Source organism: Oncorhynchus tshawytscha, linkage group LG13, assembly GCF_018296145.1.
Source record: "Oncorhynchus tshawytscha isolate Ot180627B linkage group LG13, Otsh_v2.0, whole genome shotgun sequence".
Taxonomy (NCBI): domain Eukaryota; kingdom Metazoa; phylum Chordata; class Actinopteri; order Salmoniformes; family Salmonidae; genus Oncorhynchus; species Oncorhynchus tshawytscha.
Window position 1 is genome coordinate 94,052,432 of NC_056441.1, and position 22,345 is coordinate 94,074,776.

At 44.3% G+C, this 22,345-nt stretch overlaps 1 protein-coding gene across 1 annotated transcript in view; it reads right to left on the minus strand.

Annotated features, from left to right (window-relative positions):
- cntn5 (contactin 5) overlaps positions 1 to 22,345 on the minus strand; it is a 471,145-nt gene that overhangs the window by 145,121 nt on the left and 303,679 nt on the right. Inside the window, exons 12-14 of the mRNA XM_042296548.1 lie at positions 17,984 to 18,111; positions 15,629 to 15,804; positions 125 to 245 (exon numbers count right to left, since the gene is read on the minus strand). Coding sequence (XP_042152482.1) covers positions 125 to 245; positions 15,629 to 15,804; positions 17,984 to 18,111 — 425 coding nt within the window. The remainder of the gene's footprint in view (positions 1 to 124; positions 246 to 15,628; positions 15,805 to 17,983; positions 18,112 to 22,345) is intronic.

Sequence of the window (22,345 nt, forward strand, 5' to 3'; positions counted from 1 at the left end):
CCTGGTCTGTCTGTCATGGAAAACATTCCTAATGTTTTGTTCACTCAGTGTATAGTGAATAGGGTGTAATTTAGGACACATTTTATCATAGACCTGTAGTTGAGGCCAGAGATAAGGAGCTCACCTCTAACGAGGACTTCAGCCTCAGCCAACACCGTGTCGGCGCTGGTCTGAGCCCGGCAGCCGTATTTCCCAGCATGCTTCAGCAGGATGCTTCTGATCATCAGGTCCACCGTGGAGGACTGCTGTGTGACAAGTAGAGAGTCAACAACAACAAGTTAGTGTGTGTGATTACAGTATCTGTGTGACAGGCAGAGAGTCAACAACAACAAGTTAGTGTGTGTGATTACAGTATCTGTGTGACAAGTAGAGAGGGATTCAAAAACAATATCAAGTTAGTGTGTGTTTCTGTGTGAGTGTGTGTTTCTGTGTCTGTGTGTGTTTCTGTGTCTGTGTGTGTTTCCGTCTGTGTGTGTTTCTGTGTCTGTGTCTGTTTCCGTGTGTGTGTGTGTGTGTTTCCGTGTGAGTGTGTGTGTTTCTGTGTCTGTGTGTGTTTCCGTGTGTGTGTGTTTCTGTGTCTGTGTGTGTTTCCGTGTGTGTTTCCGTGTGTGTGTGTGTTTCCGTGTGTGTGTGTGTTTCCGTGTGAGTGTGTGTTTCCGTGTGAGTGTGTGTTGCTGTGTCTGTGTGTGCTAACTAATTAAAAATCTAAGTCCGACCTCTCTGTACTTGACACCTGAGAAATGCTTGTAACAACCTGTACTGGTCTCATACAGGCTTAAATAGATACTCGTCTTCTCCCTCTCTCTCTCAAACATCTTCTCCCTCTCTCTCTTGAAATGAGAAACGCCAAAGGCAAGACAGGAGAATCATTCAAGGTCTACAGACATCTACTTAGCATGGAACCTGATTAAAATGGCATTCCATGAAGCAGACAGAGGAGTGTGTCTATAGGTTGTTGTCACTGCTAGCGCCTCTCGCTTCTCACCTCTCCCTCTCTACTCTCCATATCTACTCTCCCTCCCTACTCTCCCTCTCTACTCTCCCTAGCTACTCTCCCCCTCAACTCTCCACATCTACTCTCCCTCTCTACTCTCCCTCTCTACTCTCCTTATCTACTCTCCCTCTCTACTCTCCCTATCTACTCTCCCTCGCTTCTCACCTCTCCCTCTCTACTCTCCCTAGCTACTCTCCCTCTCTAATCTCCCTCTCTACTCTCCCTCTCTACTCTCCCTCTCTACTCTCCTCCCTCTCTACTCTCCCTCCCTACTCTCCCTCCCTACTCTCTCTATCTACTCTCCCTATCTACTCTCCCTCTCTACTCTACTCTCCACTTTCCACTCTCTCTCTCTACTCTCCCTCTCTACTCTCCCTCTCCACTCTCCACTCTCCCTCCCCACTCTCCCTCTCCAATCTCCCTCTCCACTCTCCCTCTCTACTCTCCACTCTCCCTCTCTACTCTCCCTCTCCCCTCTCCCCCTCTACTCTCGCCTCTCCACTCTCCCTCTCTACTCTCCCCTCTCTACTCTCCCCTCTCTCCCTCTCCCTCTCTCCCTCTCCCTCTCTCCCTCTCTCCCTCTCCCCTCTCCCTCTCCCCTCTCCCCTCTCTCCCCTCCCCCTCTCCACTCCCCCTCTCCACTCTCCCTCTCTACTCTCCCTCTCCACTCTCCCTCTCTACTCTCCACTCTCCCTCCCCTCTCCCTCTCCACTCTCCCTCTCCACTCTCCCTCTCCAATCTCCCTCTCCACTCTCCCTCTCTACTCTCCCCTCCCTCCCTCCCCTCTCCCTCTCCACTCTCTCTCTCAATCTCCCTCTCCAATCTCCCTCTCCACTCTCCCCTCTCCCTCTCTCTCTACTCTCCCCTCTCTACTCTCCCTCTCCACTCTCCCTCTCTACTCTCCCCTCTCCCTCGCTACTCTCCCTCTCCAATCTCCCTCTCTACTCTCCCCTCTCCCTCTCCACTCTCTCTCTCCACTCTCCCCTCTCCACTCTCTCTCTCCACTCTCCACTCTCCCTCTCTACTCTCCCTCTCTACTCTCCCCTCTCCCTCTCTCCACTCTCCACTCTCCCTCTCTACTCTCCCTCTCTACTCTCCCCTCTCCCTCTCTACTCTCCCCTCTCCACTCTCCTCTTCACTCTCCACTCTCTCTCCCTCTCCCTCTCCACTCTCCCCTCTCCCTCTCTACTCTCCCTCTCCCTCTCCCTCTCCATTCTCCACTCTCCACTCTCCCTCTCCACTCTCCCTCTCCACTCTCCCTCTCTACTCTGCCTCTCTACTCTGCCTCTCTACTCTGCCTCTCCACTCTACTCCCCCTCTCCACTCTCCCTCTCCCTCTATACTCTCCCTCTCCACTCTCCCTCTCCACTCTCCCCCCCCTCTCCTCCCCTCTCCACTCTCCCTCTCTCTCTCCCTCTCTACTCTCCCCTCTCCCTCTCTACTCTCCCCTCTCCCTCTCTCCCCTCTACTCTCCCTCTCCCATCTCCACTCTCCCTCTTCACTCTCTCCCCCTCTTCTCTCTCCACTCTCTCTCCACTCTCTCTCTCTCCACTCTCTCTCTCCCTCTCTACTCTCTACTCTCCCCTCTCCACTCTCCCTCTCCACTCTCTACTCTCCCTCTCTACTCTCCCTCTCCCCCTCTCCACTCTCCCCTCTCCACTCTCCCTCTCCACTCTCCCTCTCCACTCTCCCACTCCCCTCTCCACTCTCCCACTCCACTCTCCCCACTCCCCTCTACTCTCCCACTCCCCTCTACTCTCCCTCTCCACCCTCCAGGGGCGCCGTACTACACTGGCTGACCCTGTAAAACAACACATTACACTGCACCTATCATACTACTATGACTGACCCTGTAAAACAACACCTATCATACTACTATGACTGACCCTGTAAAACAACACCTATCATACTACTATGACTGACCCTGTAAAACAACACCTATCATACTACTATGACTGACCCTGTAAAACAACACCTATCATACTACTATGACTGACCTTGTAAAACAACACCTATCATACTACTATGACTGACCCTGTAAAACAACACCTATCATACTACTATGACTGACCCTGTAAAACAACACCTATCATACTGCTATGACTGACCTTGTAAAACAACACCTATCATACTACTATGACTGACCCTGTAAAACAACACCTATCACACTACTATGACTAACCCTCTAAAACAACACCTATCATACTACTATGACTGACCCTGTAAAACAACACCTATCATACTACTATGACTGACCCTGTAAAACAACACATATCATACTACTATGACTGACCCTGTAAAACAACACCTATCATACTACTATGACTGACCCTGTAAAACACCACCTATCCCACTACTATGACTGACCCTGTAAAACAACACCTATCACACTACTATGACTGACCCTGTAAAACAACACCTATCATACTACTATGACTGACCCTGTAAAACAACACCGATCACACTACTATGACTGACCCTATAAAACAACACCTATCACACTACTATGACTGACCGTGTAAAACAACACCTATCATACTACTATGACTGACCCTGTAAAACAGCACCTATCATACTACTATGACTGACCCTGTAAAACAACACATAACATACTACTATGATTGACCCTGTAAAACAACACCTATCATACTACTATGACTGACCCTGTAAAACAACACCTATCATACTACTATGACTGACCCTGTTAAACAACACCTATCATACTACTATGACTGACCCTGTAAAACAACACCTATCATACTACTATGACTGACTCTGTAAAACAACACCTATCATACTACTATGACTGACTCTGTAAAACAACACCTATCATACTACTATGACTGACCCTGTAAAACACCACCTATCATACTACTATGACTGACCCTGTAAAACAACACCTATCATACTACTATGACTGACCCTGTTAAACAACACCTATCATACTACTATGACTGACCTGTAAAACAACACCTATCATACTACTATGACTGACCCTGTAAAACAACACCTATCATACTACTATGACTGACCCTGTAAAACAACACCTATCATACTACTATGACTGACCCTGTAAAACAACACCTATCATACTACTATGATTGACCCTGTAAAACAACACCTATCATACTACTATGACTGACCCTGTAAAACAACACCTATCATACTACTATGACTGACCCTGTAAAACACCACCTATCACACTACTATGACTGACCCTGTAAAACAACACCTATCACACTACTATGACTAACCCTGTAAAACAACACCTATCACACTACTATGACTGACCCTGTAAAACAACACATTACACTGCACCTATCTGTATTTCTCTACCTAGCTGGAGAATGGGGAAGAGCATGGGTGGTATGCTGAGGAGAAGACAGGGCCTGTCTCTGCAGATACCTGGTAGTTGGCCAGGGACAGGGCCTGTCTCTGCAGATACCTGGTAGTTGGCCAGGGACAGGGCCTGTCTCTCCAGATACCTGGTAGTTGGCCAGGGACAGGGCCTGTCTCTCCAGATACCTGGTAGTTGGCCAGGGACAGGGCCTGTCTCTCCAGATACCTGGTAGTTGGCCAGGGACAGGGACAACTGAGAAAGGGAATTGCAGTATTTGTTTTTCCAACTGCTCATTTCAAACATCACATGGTTGCATCTTAAATTGGATCCTGTTCCCTATACATTGCATTGCTTTTTTGTCCATCAAAATGTAGAGCCTTATGTACCGAATGAGGTGAATAGGCAATCAGGTGCCATTCAAACGCAACCATTGAGAGACAGTGATGTGACCATAGATAGGAGTATTGACACGGTTCTGATCTAGACATAAACATCATCATCGTGTGTCACTGTCATATATAAGCAGGAGAGAAGAAGCAACTGACATCAGACAGAATGCTTTAGGTAATGACATGGTAGGTGATATGGTATGGTAATGATATGGTAGGTGATGATAACATGATAAACTGCATCCTACCTTTAGCATTAGTAGTTAGTTTGGTAAACGTGTCAGAAATGTAAATGCCAACTGTGCAAATGTTTTCTAATTAACGGAAAGGGGAAATGGGATATTTTGCCAATGAATCCCTTTTTCTACTTACCCAGAGCCAGATGCTGGTATAAAGGACTTCTCTTGCCTAGCGACTACAGTTCCCTCCTGATTCAGCTCACACGAGCCTTGAACCCAGGACCTCTGCCTTGCTAGCACACATAACAGTCCTCCTGAAGCCTCAAAGCAGTCGTCACCATCGAAAAGTTAACCGTTTGTTGGAGCAAGTGGTGACACTGCAGGCTGAGGAGTACGTTTCACACATGTACAATCCAATCATTGTGCTTAATGCTAGTTAAACAACGGGACCGACAAACTACCTTAACCTCCTTCAAACTGCACGGAGAGACATGGTATAACATGGTATCCTTGACTTCATCTGACTTTGGGTGAGCAGGAAAAGGGCTTGATTGCCAAAATCTTGCAGTATCCCTTTAAGTGAATACTGGTATCGATTCATTCAATATACTGATACACTGGTATATCAGCTCCTGTTAATCAGCCCCTCTACTACATACATGCATATGGTCAGCTTCCATTAACTTCTCTGCATCCACATTACCCTGTCAGAGTCTAACAAGGGGTTGATGCATTACCCTGTCAGAGTCTAACCAAGGGGTTAATGCATTACACTGTCAGAGTCTAACCAAGGGGTTAATGCATTACCCTGTCAGAGTCTAACAAGGGGTTAATGCATTATCATGTCAGAGTCTAACAAGGGGTTAATGCATTATCCTATCAGAGTCTAACAAGGGGTTAGTGCATTATCCTGTCAGAGTCTAACCAAGGGGTTGATGCATTACCATGTCAAGAGTCTAACCAAGGGGTTAATGCATTACCTTGTCGGAGTCTAACCAAGGGGTTAATGCATTACCCTGTCGGAGTCTAACCAAGGGGTTAATGCATTACCCTGTCCGAGTCTAACAAGGGGTTAATGCATTACCCTTTCAGAGTGTACCGAGGGTTAATGCATTATCCTGGCAGAGTCTAACAAGGGGTTAATGCATTACCCTGTCAGTCTTACCAAGGGGTTAATGCATTACCCTGTCAGAGTCTAACCAAGGGGTTTATGCATTACCCTGTCAGAGTCTAACCAAGGGGTTGATGCATTACCCTGTCCGAGTCTAACCAAGGGGTTGATGCATTACCCTGTTAGAGTCTAACCAAGGGGTTAATGCATTACCTTGCCAGAGTCTAACCAAGGGGTTGAAACATTACCCTGTCAGTCTAACCAAGGGGTTAATGCATTATTTGTAAATTATATCAGGACAGGAGGAGAACAGGGAGATTCATCCCCATCAGAAAGAGAACAGGGAGATTCATCCTCATTAGTACAGAGATGAGAACAGGGAGATTCATCCTCATTAGTACAGAGATGAGAACAGGGAGATTCATCCTCATTAGTACAGAGATGATAACGGGGAGATTCATCCTCATTAGTACAGGGATGAGAACGGGGAGATTCATCCTCATTAGTACAGGGATGAGAACGGGGAGATTCATCCTCATTAGTACAGGGATGAGAACGGGGAGATTCATCCTCATTAGTACAGGGATGAGAACGGGGAGATTCATCCTCATTAGTACAGAGATGATAACGGGGAGATTCATCCTCATTAGTACAGGGATGAGAACGGGGAGATTCATCCTCATTAGTACAGAGATGATAACGGGGAGATTCATCCTCATTAGTACAGGGATGAGAACAGGGAGATTCATCCTAATTAGTACAGGGATGAGAACAGGGAGATTCATCCTCATTAGTACATGGATGAGAACGGGGAGATTCATCCTCATTAGTACAGGGATGAGAACGGGGAGATTCATCCTCATTAGTACAGGGATGAGAACGGGGAGATTCATCCTCATTAGTACAGGGATGAGAACGGGGAGATTCATCCTCATTAGTACAGGGATGAGAACGGGGAGATTCATCCTCATTAGTACAGGGATGGAAACGGGGAGATTCATCCTCATTAGTACAGGGATGAGAACGGGGAGATTCATCCTCGTTAGTATAGAGATGATAACAGGGAGATTCATCCTCATTTAGTACAGGGATGAGAACGGGGAGATTCATCCTCAGTACAGGGATGAGAACAGGGAGATTCATCCTCAGTATAGGGATGAGAACGGGGAGATTCATCCACATTAGGACAGGGATGAAAATGGGGAGAATCATTCCCATTAGGACAGGGATGATGAACCCTGATGGGGTGTGTGTATCAGAGAGGGAGAGACACGTGTTTATGTGTGTGTTTGTTTCTGAGAGAGTGTGTGTGTGTGTGTGTGTGTGTGTGTGTGTGTGTGTGTGGGGGTTTACCCATTACTCCACTGTAGTCAATAGTTGAAGGCTGAATTTATCTCCTCATTTCAAGCCATCAGCCCTTTCAATCGTCTAGCTCGTTCCTCTCCACATGGAGAAAGACACTATCCCACTCCCATAGAAAATGTATCATACCAGTTGGAGGTGAAGAGGGAGAAAGAGAAGAGGTCTGAAACCAAACAACCTTGGTCTGTTCAGGGAGTGTGTTTGTGTGTGTTGTATATGTACAGTGTGTGTGTGTTGTGATGAAGATGTGTTCATTTGTTTGAATTAACGTATATTACTCACTGTCTCCTCTATTGCCTGCCTGCCTGCCTGCCTGCCTGCCTGCCCTGCCTGCCTGCCTGCCTGCCTGCCTGCCTGCCCTGCCTGCCTGCCTGCCTGCCCTGCCTGCCTGCCGATACATGACATTGTGATTCACTGAGTCCCTGTGTTGACGTTGATACACATGACAGTGTGATTCACTGAGTCTCTGTGTGTTGACATGTTGATTCACTGACATGACATTGTGATTCACTGAGTCTCTGTGTTGACGTTGATACACATGACATTGTGATTCACTGAGTCTCTGTGTTGACGTTGATACACATGACAGTGTGATTCACTGAGTCTCTGTGTTGACGTTGATACACATGACAGTGTGATTCACTGAGTGACATACGGGGTTGTGTGACCTTCAGATGGATTGATTTTCATTGAAGGTTAACAAGACTTGGGTGCAATGAGCCGTGCCTAAAGTCAATAACTAAAAAAACCTTCAGACAACAGTGACTCTGGGTCGTCATTGTATTTAGGTGTTTGCATATGGCTCTTAGTATAGAAAAATACAGGCTACATTATCTTGACTCAATATAATGTCAGGAAAATATAGATTATTTTCTTTTATTTAACCAGGTAGGCCAGTTGAGAACACCTTTATTTAACCAGGTAGGCCAGTTGAGAAATATACCAGTTGAGAACACCTTTATTTAACCATAGGCCAGTTAACCTTTATTTAACCAGGTAGGCCAGTTGAGAACACCTTTATTTAACCAGGTAGGCCAGTTGAGAACACCTTTATTTAACCAAGGCCAAGAACACCTTTATTTAACCAGGTAGGCCAGTTGAGAACACCTTTATTTAACCAGGTAGGCCAGTTGAGAACACCTTTATTTAACCAGGTAGGCCAGTTGAGAACACCTTTATTTAACCAGGTAGGCCAGTTGAGAACACCTTTATTTAACCAGGTAGGCCAGTTGAGAACACCTTTATTTAACCAGGCCAGTTGAGAACACCTTTATTTAACCAGGTAGGCCAGTTGAGAACACCTTTATTTAACCAGGTAGGCCAGTTGAGAACACCTTTATTTAACCAGGTAGGCCAGTTGAGAACACCTTTATTTAACCAGGTAGGCCAGTTGAGAACACCTTTATTTAACCAGGTAGGCCAGTTGAGAACACCTTTATTTAACCAGGTAGGCCAGTTGAGAACACCTTTATTTAACCAGGTAGGCCAGTTGAGAACAAGTTCTCATTTATAACTGCGACCTGGCCAAGATAAAGCATAGCAGTGTGACAAAAAACACCAACACAGAGTTACACATAAACAAACATACAGTCAATAACACAATAGAAAATACATCGATGTACAGTGTGTATAAGAGTAGGAAGGTAAGGCAATAAATAGGAAATAATTATAATTTAGCATTCAATTATTATCTTTACTATAATGAATAATGGCACTCAGCGTTCAGCCTTCACAAAATCCATAACAATGTAGTTATTTAATTTAATTGAAATGTCCTTTACAGGAGAGAATAAGTAATATATAAATATATAAATATATAAAACACATAGTAATACTAATGTTTTAATACAGCGCATTCAGAAAGAATTCAGACCCCTTAACTTTTCCACATTTTGTCACAGTAGATCCATATTCTAAATGGATTAAATATGTTTTTTTCTCAATCTACACACAATAGCCCATAATGACAAAGTGAAAATAGTTTTTTAGAAATTTTTGCAAATGTATTAAAAGCAGAAATACCTTATTTACATAAGTATTCAGACCCTTTGCTATGAGACTCTAAATTGACCTCGGGTGCATCCTTTTTCCATTGATCCTTGAGATGTTTCTACAGCTTGACTGGAGTCCACCCGTAAATTCAATTGATTGGGGCCTCCTGAATGGTGCAGCGGTCTATGGTGCAGTGGTCTATGGTGCAGCGGTCTATGGTGCAGCGGTCTATAGTGCAGCGGTCTATGGTGCAGTGGTCTATGGTGCAGTGGTCTATGGTGCAGTGGTCATCGCAGTGCAAGCTGTACCACTAGAGATTCTGGGTTTGAATCCTCTGTTGCAGCTAGCCGCGACCAGGAGACCCATGAGGTGGCGCACAATTGGCCCAGCGTCGTCCGGGTTAGGGAAGGGTGTGGCCGGCAGGGATGTCCTTGTCCCATTCCACACTAGCTACTCCTGTGGAGGGCCGGGCGCAAGGCACGCTGACACGGTCGCCAGGTGCACGATGTTTCCTCTGACACATTGGTGCAGCTGGCTTTCGGGTTAAGTGGGCATCAATGTGTCAAGAAGCAGTGGCTGGGTTGTGTTTCGGAGGACGCACGGCTCTCCACCTTCGCCTCTCCCGAGTCCGTATGGGAGTTGCAGCGATGGGACAAGACTCTATCAATTGGACAACATGAACTTGGGGAGTTAAATGGGTGAGAAATAATCATAATAATAATAATAATTCAATTGATTGGACATGATTTGGAAAGGCTGTCACCTGTCTATACAAGGTCCCACGGTTGATAGTGCATGTCAGAGCAAAAAACAAGTCATGAGGTCTGTAGAGCTCCGAGACAGGATTGTGTCGAGGCACAGATCTGGGGAAGGGTACCAAAACATTTCTGCAGCGTTGAAGGTCCCCAAGAACACAGTGACCTCCATCATTCTTAAATGGAAGAAGTTTGGAACCACCAGGACTCTTCCTAGAGCTGGTCAATCAGCCAAACTGAGCAATCGGGGAAGAAGGGCCTTGGTCAGGGGGGGTGTAGTCTCTGAATGTCATTGAGTGGCCCAGCCAGAGCGCAGACTTGAACCCAATCGAACATCTCTGGAGAGACCTGAAAATAGCTGTGCAGCAACGCTCCCCATCCATCCTGACAGAGGTTGAGAGGATCTGCAGAGAAGAATGGGAGAAACTCCCCAAATACAGGTGTGCCAAGCTTGTAGCATCATACCCAAGAAGACTCAAGGCTATATTTACTGCCAAAGGGTCTTGAGTACTTATGTACTGTAAATGTGATATTTCCGGGGGAGGGGAGGGGTTACATTTGCACAAAAATAAATAATAATAAAATGTTTATGCTTTGTCGTTTTGGGGTATTTGTGAGTAGATTGATGAGGGAAAAAAACTATTCAATCCATTTTAGAATAAGGCTGTAACGTAACAAAATGTGGTCTGAATACTTTCTGAATGCTCTATATTAGAATACACTGAACAAATATTCAAACAAAACATGCAACAATTCCAAAGGTTTTACTGAGTTACAGTTAATATATGGAAATCAGTCAATTGAAATTATTTCATTAGGCCCTAATCTATAGATTTCACAAGACTGGGAATTCAGATATATATCTGTTGGTCACAAATACCTTATAGAGGTGATTGATTAAATCAGCCATAAGTTTTCAGAACAATCGGTAATCAGCATTTTTGGACGACGATTACATTGCACTCCATGAGGAGACCTGGTACGTGAGTGCAGCAAGGAGCCAAGGTAAGGTGCTAGCTAGACTTATCTTATATTAAAAAACAAATCAATCTTAAAATAATCACTAGTTAACTACACATGGTTGAGAATATTACTAGTTTAACTAGCTTGTCCTGCATTGCAAATAATCAATGCGGTGCATGTTCATTTATCATCGAATCACAGGCAAACTGGTGATGATTTAACAAGAGCATTCGCAGAAAAAGTAGTTGCACCAATGTATAATTGAGGGAGAAGGGCCTTGGTCAGGGAGGTGACCAACAACCTGATTGTGACTCTTGACAGAGCTCCAGAGTTCCTCTGTGGAGATGAGAGAACCTTCCAGAAGGACAACAATCTCTGCAGCACTCCATCAATCAGGCCTTTATGGTAGAGTGGCCAGACGGAAGCCACTCCTCAGTAAAAGGCACATGACAGCCTGCTTGGAGTTTGCCAAAAGGCACCTAAAGGACTCTCAGACCATGAGAAACAAGATTCTCTGGTCTGATGAAACCAAGATTGAACTCTTTGGCCTGAATGCCAAGCGTCATGTCTGGAGGAAACCTGGCACCATCCCTACGGTGAAGCATGGTGGTGGCAGCATCATGCTGTGAGGATGTTTTTCAGAGGCAGGGACTGGGAGACTAGTCTGGATTGAGGGAAAGATGAACTGAGCAAAGTACAGAGAGATCCTTGATGAAAACCTGCTCCAGAGCGGGCTGGAAATCAGACTGGGGTGAAGGTTCACCTTCCAACAGGACAATGACCATGCATATTCAGTTAAAAGAAATTCATGTTAGCAGGCAATATTAACTAGGAACATTGTGTCACTTCTCTTGCGTTCTGTGCAACAGAGTCAGGGTATATGCAGCAGTTTGGGCCGCCTGGCTCGTTGTGAACTGTGTGAAGACGATTTCTTCCTAACAAAGACCGTAATTAATTTGCCTGAATTTTACACAATTATGACATAACATTGAAGGTCATGCAATGTAACAGCAATATTTAGACTCATGGATGCCAACCGTTTGATAAAATACGGAACGTTCTCTTTTCGAAATGATAGTTTCCGGATTTTACCATATTAATGACCAAAGGCTCGTATTTCTGTGTGTGTATTATAATGAAGCCTATGATATGATATTTGATAGAGCAGTCTGACTGAGCTGTGGTAGCAGCAGCAGGCTCGTAAGCATTCATTCAAACAGCACTTTCCTGCGTTTTTGCCAGCAGCTCTTAGCAATGCTTGCTTCACAGCGCTGTTTATGACTTCAAGCCTATCAACTCTTGAGATTAGGCTGGCAATACTACAGTGTCTATAAGAACTTCCAATAGTCAAAGGTTTATGAAATACAAATGGTATAGAGAGAAATAGTCCTAAAATTCCTATAATAACTACAACCTAAAACTTCTTAACTGGGAATATTGAAGACTCATGTTAAAAGGAACCACCAGCTTATACTGTGCACACACACACACACACACACACACACACACACACACACACACACACACACACACACACACACAGTATATAAACTCAGCAAAAAAGAAGCGTCCCTTTTTCAGGACCCTGTTTTTCAAAGATAATTCCTAAAATTGCAAATAACTTCACAGATCTTCATTGTAAAGGGTTTAAACACGGTTTCCCATGCTTGTTCAGTGAACCATAAACAACTAATGAACATGCACCTGTGGAACGGTCGATAAGACACTAACAGCTTACAGACGGTAGACAATTTAAGGTCAGAGTTATGAAAACTTAAGACACTAAAGAGGCCTTTCTACTGACTCTGAAAAACACCAAAAGAAAGATGCCCAGGGTCCCTGCTCATCTGTGTGAACATGCCTTAGGCATGCTGCAAGGAGGCATGAGGACTGCAGATGTAGCCAAGGCAATAAATTGCAATGTCCGTACTGTGAGACGCCGAAGACAGAGCTACAGGGAGACAGGACGGACAGCTGATCATCCTCGCTGTGGCAGACCAGGTGTAATAATACCTGCACAGGATCAGTACATCTGGACATCACACCTGCGGGACAGGTACAGGATGGCAACAACAACTGCCCAAGTTACACCAGGAACGCACATTCCCTGCATCAGTGCTCAGACTCTCCACAATAGGGCTGGACTGAGGGCTTGTAGGCCTGTTGTAAGGCAGGTCCTCACCAGACATCACCGGCAACAACGTAGCCTATGGACACAAACCCACCGTCGCTGGACCAGACAGGACTGGCAAAAAGAGCTCTTCACTGACGAGTTTTGTCTCATCAGGGGTGATGGTCAGATTCACGTTTATCATTGAAGGAATGAGCGTTATTCTCTGGAGTGGGATCGATTTGGAGGTGGAGGGTCCGTCATGGTCTGGGGCGGTGTGTCGCAGCATCATCGGACTGAGCTCGTTGTCATTGCAGGCAATCTCAACACTGTGCGTTACAAGGAAGACATCCTCCTCCCTCATGTGGTACCCTTCCTGCTGGCTCATCCTGACATGACCTCCAGTACGACAATGCCACAAGCCATACTGCTCATTCTGTGTGTGATTTCCTGCAAGACAGGAATGTTAGTGTTCTGCCATAGCCAGCGAAGAGCCCGGATCTCAATCTCATTGAGCACGTCTGGGACCTGTTGGATCGGAGGGTGAGGGCTAAGACCATTCCCCCCAGAAATGTCCGGGAACTTGCAGGTGCCTTGGTGGAAGAGTGGGGTAACATCTCACAGCAAGAACTGGCAAATCTGGTGCAGTCTATGAGGAGGAGATGCACTGCAGTACTTAATGCAGCTGGTGGCCACACCAGATACTGACTGTTACTTTTGATTTTGACCCCCCTTTTTTCAGGGACACATTATTCCATTTGCTGGACCCCTGGAAGAGTAGCTCCTGCCTTGGCAGGAATTAATGGGGATCCACAATAAACCCCAGGAAGAGTAGCTGCTGCCTTGGCAGGAACTAATGGGGATCCACAATAAACCCCAGGAAGAGTAGCTGCTGCATTGGCAGGAACTAATGGGGATCCATAATAAACCCCAGGAAGAGTAGCTGCTGCCTTGGCAGGAACTAATGGGGATCCATAATAAACCCCAGGAAGAGTAGCTGCTGCCTTGGCAGGAACTAATGGGGATCCATAATAAACCCCAGGAAGAGTAGCTGCTGCCTTGACAGGAACTAATGGGGATCCATAATAAACCCCAGGAAGAGTAGCTGCTGCCTTGGCAGGAACTAGTGGGGATCCATAATAAACCCCAGGAAGAGTAGCTGCTGCCTTGACAGGAACTAATGGGGATCCATAATAAACCCCAGGAAGAGTAGCTGCTGCCTTGGCAAGACCTAAAGGGGATCCATAATAAACCCCAGGAAGAGTAGCTGCTGCCTTGGCAAGACCTAAAGGGGATCCATAATAAACCCCAGAAAGAGTAGCTGCTGCCTTGGCAAGACCTAAAGGGGATCCATAATAAACCCCAGGAAGAGTAGCTGCTGCCTTGGCAAGACCTAAAGGTGATCCATAATAAACCCCAGGAAGAGTAGCTGCTGCCTTGGCAAGACCTAAAGGGGATCCATAATAAACCCCAGGAAGAGTAGCTGCTGCCTTGGCAGGGGGGATCCATAATAAACCCCAGGAAGAATAGCTGCTGACTTGGCAGGAACTAATGGGGATCCATAATAAACCCCAGGAAGAGTAGCTGCTGCCTTGGCAAGACCTAAAGGTGATCCATAATAAACCCCAGGAAGAGTAGCTGCTGCCTTGGCAGGAACTAATGGGGATCCATAATAAACCCCAGGAAGAGTAGCTGCTGCCTTGCAAGACCTAAAGGGGATCTATAATAAATACGAATACTACTTGAGAACATTACCAATGTCAAACCAGTTGGAGAACGTTCCTAGAACATTAGAAAATTTGAAATGAAATGTAATCATGTTTGAAATTTTAGGAAACATTCTGTTAAAGTAATGAAATACCAATTCATTTTATTTGTGTCAAGACGTTCCTTAAATGTTCCTTAAATGTTCCAAAGCCAAGCAACTATCCTGCACCATTCCCAGAACGTTGTGGGAAGGTTGTACGTTAAATAACCATAGAGCAACGCTCTCAGAAACATGCAGTTATGGCACTTATAGTCATACATGCATACATTTTACGTATGGGTGGTCCGAGAAATCGAACCCACTATCTCGGCATTGCAAGCGCCATACTCTGCCAATCCACATGAGTTATCAGTACCTAATATATTGAGAAACTGCTAATGGATCCCCCGCTAATGCAAAACCAGATTTAGAAATAGCACCTTGTGTATTCTACTTTTCTAAATGTCAACATTAAGTTGAGACCACGACTGAGTTCCCCCCTCCCCCCAAAAAATCTATATATATTTAAAATCTACATACAGTACCAGTCAAAAGTTTGGACACACCTACTCATTTAAGAGTTTTTCTTTATTTTTACTATTTTCATTGTAGAACAATAGTGAAGACATCAACATGATGAAATAACACATATTGAATCATGTAGTAACCAAAAAAGTGTTACTTACTGTTTGGGTATATTCAAAATGTCCGCCCTCCTGTTGGAAGTTGAGGGGCTGCTGGTTGAGGAGCCACTGGAAGGCCACGTCCAGAGACGGGTCATGTGACACCCTGCAACTGAGCACCACGCTCTCCCCCACTGTCACCTCCACACTGCTGGGGCTCAGGTCCACACGCATGGCCTCTGCAAACACAACACTACTGCATCTTAGCATAACAACACCTCTGGACACAACACAGCTAAAGCTAGCTTAGGACACAGGACTGCTACACCGTCCTAATGGTAGACTGATACACTGTCACCCTAGGACATGTCATGCCTAACGGTAGACTGCTACACTGTCCTAATGGTAGACTGATACACTGTCCTAACGGTAGACTGATACACTGTCCTAACGGTAGACTGCTGCACCGTCCTAACGGTAGACCGATACACTGTCACCCTAGGACATGTCACGCCTAACGATAGACCGATACACCGTCCTAACGGTAGACCGATACACCGTCCTAACGGTAGACCGATACACCGTCCTAACGGTAGACCGATACACCGTCCTAACGGTAGACCGATACACCGTCCTAACGGTAGACCGATACACCGTCCTAACGGTAGACCGATACACTGTCACCCTAGGACATGTCACGCCTAACGATAGACCGATACACTGTCCTAACGGTAGACCGATACACCGTCCTAACGGTAGACTGATACACCGTCCTAACGGTAGACTGATACACCGTCCTAACGGTAGACTGATACACCGTCCTAACGGTAGACAGATACACCGTCCTAACGGTAGACTGATACACCGTCCTAACGGTAGACAGATACACCGTCCTAACGGTAGACTGATACACCGTCCTAACGGTAGACTGATACACCGTCCTAACGGTAGACTGATACACCGTCCTAACGGTAGACTGATACACCGTCCTAACGGTAGACTGATACACCGTCCTAACGGTAGACTGATACACCGTCCTAACGGTAGACTCCACCAATCAAGCCTTTATGGTAGAGTGACCAGACAGAAGCTACTCCTCAGTAAAAGCACATGACAGCCCGCCTGTACTTTGCCCAAAGGCACCTAAAGACTCTCAGACCATGAGAAACAAGATTATCTGGTCTGATGAAACGAAGATTGAACTCCTTGGCCTGAATGCCAAGCGTCACGTCTGGAGGAACCCTGTTACAACCCCTATGGTGAAGCATGGTGGTGGCAGTATCAGGCTGTGGGGATATTATATTTAAGTTGCAGCGACTGGGAGACTAGTCAGGTTTGAGGGAAAGATAAACGGAGCAAAGTACAGAGAGATCATTGATGAAAACCTGCTCCAGAGTGCTCAGGACCTCAGACTGGGGTGAAGGTTCACCTTCCAACAGGACAACGACCCTAAGCACACAACCAAGACAACGCAAGAGTGGCTTCGGGACAAGTCTCTGAAAGTCCTTGAGTTTCCGAGCCAGAGCCCGGACTTGAACCCGATCGAACATCTCTAGAGAGACCTGAATATAGCTATGCAGCGACACTCCCCATCCATCCTGACAGAGCTTGAGAGGATCTGCAGAGAAGAATGGGAGAAACTCCCCAAATACAGGTGTGCCAAGCTTGTAGCATCATACCCAAGAAGACTCAAGGCTGTAATAGCTGCCAAAGGTGCGTCAACAAAGTACTGAGTAAAGGGTCTGAATACTGACGTAAATGTGATCAGTTTTTTTATTTGATATACATTTGTAAAAATGTCTAAAAACCTGTTTTTGCTTTGTAGAAATGGGATATTGTGTGTAAATTGATGAAGGAACAAAACAGAAAACAAAAAAATCATTTTAGAATTAGGCTGTAATGTAACAAAATGTAGAACAAGTCAAGGACTGTATATCTAGGCTACCTTGGCTAGTATGGCATGGCAACATTAGTCAGAGGAAAAACACAAAAGAACATCTGTGATCTGGGTAAAGCTCTATTCACATGGGACCAGGGTAACTAACAACCAGGTAGCCGGATTGACTTGTCATTAGTGTCATCAAAACACATCCTGCATACTAAAACCCTGAAAAGGACCAAAACAGTCACTCTACACTCAGGGCCTCCTTTGATTTCAGCTGTGAATGCTGTTCATGTACAACAGGCCGTCTTACCCTGTCAAATAGGGTGCCCTTGTAAAATGATTTTGAATGTGAAAACCCTTTTGCTTCGCAGTCGAGCGAACACAATAAATTCCGCTGGCGTCCTCTCTGCCTCTCTCCCCCTCTCTCCACCCCCCCAGACAAAGGTGGCAGGAAACGACATTGGGGGACTGTTTACTGGTGTGTGACTGGCACTAATTTGGCAGAAAATAAAGGCCCCCTGGGCATCGCTTACCTTTTACCCAGAGCATGGCCGTCATCTCAGCCGAGCCAAACTGATTCTCGGCTCGACAGACATAGTTCCCCTCGTCAGAGCGGGTGGAGTTGATGATCCTCAGCGTGTTGTTTCGTAACAGCATTATCCTGTCAAAGAACAAATACAATACAAACCAAATGCCTGTTTAACTAAAACAGTTGATTTTAAAGTTGTATGCAGTTTTAGTTGCTTATAGCATTCATTAAAGTTAATTTAAATTGCTGGAAGACATCAGGCAGATCAGGACAGCTCAGAAAGTCAAACAGCATAACAAATGAATTTCAGAGCGTATCCATTTGGGGGATTTTAAATATTTCATATACTCTATGTTCTATCTAGCTCAGACAAGATGATCTTATTGATTTTCCAAGGGCAAGTTATGTAGTATGTCTGTCCTTGAGCTGTTGTTCTTAATGCTATGTTTCATGTTTTGTGTGTACCCCAGGAAGAGCAGCTGCTGCAACCACCAAATACCAAGTTGTGCAGACAGTTCCCCGGAACGATCCTTGTCAAGAGGACATATGTACTGTGTACAAGCTACATAAGCTGTTTAATTGTGGACTCAAGTGAAACATTACTAGGAAAGGATTCACTTTTCTATGTTCTTCAGTACTTTGACCTGAAAACACTATTTACCGCAAGGGGCAAACAACAACAGACTAATAATGCTTTGACATAGTATTTACGGTATTTAGCCTGTAAAATACAATTGGCCCATGTTTATATGACCCCCTTACAAACCGGGACATTTTTTTTTACCACATTCTTGCTTGCATAGCCTTTTACACATCAGGGCTCCCGAGTGGCGCAAGGTACTGCATCTCAGTGCAAGAGGCGTCACTGCAGTCCCTGGGTTCGAATCCAGGCTGTATCACATCCGGCCGTGATTGGGAGTCCCATATGGCGGCGCACAGTTCTCTGGGTTTTCGCCGTGTAGGCCGTCATTGTAAATACACATTTGTTCTTAACTGACTTGCCTAGTTGTATATCTCCTGTACGCGTGATGGTGGCGAGTGGTCGTAGTGCTACGCAGATGTGGTTGGGCTTCTGTTTTAATAAATCCATTGAATATACACCATCAAAAATAAACTCATTATTACATCATTCATTATAAGACTACATGTATTTTCAAAAGAATAGAATAGCATATTTGGAGTTTAATTAGGCCTATACCATGGGTCTGTACAGCCATGGATGCTCCATCCAAATTAAATCAATATGATGGAATATAACAGAATAAAATACAATAATATTTTTCCCACATAACTTGTGTCAAGGGAACGTGTGGAACCGCTATCATATAAAGAACGTGATCTTTTGAAACAGAGCCCAATCCCATGCTTTTTTAAAATCCACGTTTAATCTCTTTCTTACCCAAACTCCACGTTGTTAGGGAGCAGGAATACCTTCATCACGATACCCACAGAAAATAATAGCAATCCGATTTTGAAAAGCATGTGAGTCTCGTTCATACTTCACAACCTCCGCAGACTTTGAGTTGTCTATACCATATACGATTGAACAAAATAATAGGCCTCCACTTGATTTAGGCTTCATTATAGCATGCTAAATGTTTCTGATCAGTGATTTAGACTACATTATAGCATGCTAAATGTTTCTGATCAGTGATTTAGACTACATTATAGCATGCTAAATGTTTCTGATCAGTGATTTAGACTACATTATAGCATGCTAAATGTTTCTGATCAGTGATTTAGACTACATTATTGCATGCTAAATGTTTCTGATCAGTGATTTAGACTACATTATAGCATGCTAAATGTTTCTGATCAGTGATTTAGACTACATTATAGCATGCTAAATGTTTCTGATCAGTGATTTAGACTACATTATAGCATGCTAAATGTTTCTGATCAGTGATTTAGACTACATTATAGCATGCTAAATGTTTCTGATCAGTGATTTAGACTACATTATTGCATGCTAAATGTTTCTGATCAGTGATTTAGACTACATTATAGCATGCTAAATGTTTCTGATCAGTGATTTAGACTACATTATAGCATGCTAAATGTTTCGGATCAGTGATAGATGAAACCAATTGACCAAATAGCCACTACAGATGGAGATTCAGTTAATCAAAATCACATTGATTATCAGACAAGTCCGTGAAGTCACAGTCGTTTGGTCGGGTGTAGTTCTAGGCTACAAAACGACTGTGACTGAGGAGTAAAATAATCAACTTGTTAAACTACATAACATTGCAAAAATGAGCCAACTAGACAAGATGATAATGAGCATAACTCACCTCAACTTGGCTAACATTTCCCCAGCCTAATTGTGTAGCCTAATCAATATCCAATCTGACATGTGTTGATTCATCAAGACGAGTCTCAAAGCTGCGCGACGGCGCTGTCCCGATCAAAACAGTGCTGAAATGATCATCTAGTTCAGGGCCCCCCCAAGCTGCACGTTTTGTTTTTTCCCCCAGCATTACACAGCTGATTAAAAAACGTGCACCCAGGACCGAGTTTGGGAAACGATGATCTAGTTGAACACATGCATCAAATCGATTACAAGGATTAGATGCCTTTGGCAGTTTATTCTACATGGATCCAAACAGGGTATATGCTTAGTGGTGTGCTATACGAAGACACGGGCAAGGTGACATGCAAAGTTGTTAAGAACAGGCTGGAGGATGGTTAACGAGAGTTTTAAGAGCCTGGTGCGCGCCAAAGCCACCTCATCATTACGGCTACGTTGCATACTAGGGCCGTAGGCAGAACTGGACCGAAATGATTACTCGTTAGTTCGCTGAAAATACAATTTTGGCTTTGATACCAGCAATTACTTCAGATATTGAAGAAAATGAGGAAAAAAGTAGCCGAATAAACGTATTAGTATGAAAGGGTATTAGGTAAGTCGGGAGAATGGCTTAACAGATAAATACATGCTATTTCCCCCATCTCCACAAGATCAATCAACAATTATATTTCCTAATGAAGGCGAATTCCTGACAACATCAAATAAGCCTAAATCTCCAATAAGATTTACAAGCCTGATGTTATCGGTTGAGATAAGGGCTAAACCAGGGGCGCAACTTAGGTTTTAGAAGTGGTGGGGACATAACAATTATTATTGTATTTTCTACCCAGATAAACACTCCAAACAGCCTACCCGAGGGGCCTGAGTCTTGTATCACGTTCCAATGACAAAAAAAAAAATTAATTTCATAATGGGGGGAGGGACATGTCCACCCCATCCACAGTGAAAGTTGCACCACTGGGCTAAATTAATAGAGAACAAGTGTTTAAATCGAAATTGAAATGCAGCCACTTTCATTACAGCCTCAGTGGAATATGCATTGGACCACACATGACCTATCATCTGGTAATGGGGTTTTAGATAAAACAACAACACATGACCTAACATCTGGTAATGGGGTTTTAGATAAATCAACAACACATGACCTATCATCTGGTAATGGGGTTTTAGATAAAACACATGACCTATCATCTGGTAATGGGGTTTTAGATAAATCAACAACACATGACCTATCATCTGGTAATGGGGTTTTAGATAAAACACATGACCTAACATCTGGTAATGGGGTTTTAGATAAATCAACAACACATGACCTATCATCTGGTAATGGGGTTTTAGATAAAACACATGACCTATCATCTGGTAATGGGGTTTTAGATGAATCAACAACACATGACCTAACATCTGGTAATGGGGTTTTAGATAAAACAACAACACATGACCTAACATCTGGTAATGGGGTTTTAGATAAAACACATGACCTAACATCTGGTAATGGGGTTTTAGATAAAACAACAACACATGACCTATCATCTGGTAATGGGGTTTTAGATAAAACACATGACCTATCATCTGGTAATGGGGTTTTAGATAAAACACATGACCTAACATCTGGTAATGGGGTTTTAGATAAAACACATGACCTATCATCTGGTAATGGGGTTTTAGATAAAACACATGACCTAACATCTGGTAATGGGGTTTTAGATAAAACACATGACCTAACATCTGGTAATGGGGTTTTAGATAAATCAACAACACATGACCTAACATCTGGTAATGGGGTTTTAGATAAAACACATGACCTATCATCTGGTAATGGGGTTTTAGATAAAACACATGACCTATCATCTGGTAATGGGGTTTTAGATAAAACACATGACCTATCATCTGGTAATGGGGTTTTAGATGAATCAACAACACATGACCTATCATCTGGTAATGGGGTTTTAGATAAAACACATGACCTAACATCTGGTAATGGGGTTTTAGATAAATCAACAACACATGACCTAACATCTGGTAATGGGGTTTTAGATAAATCAACAACACATG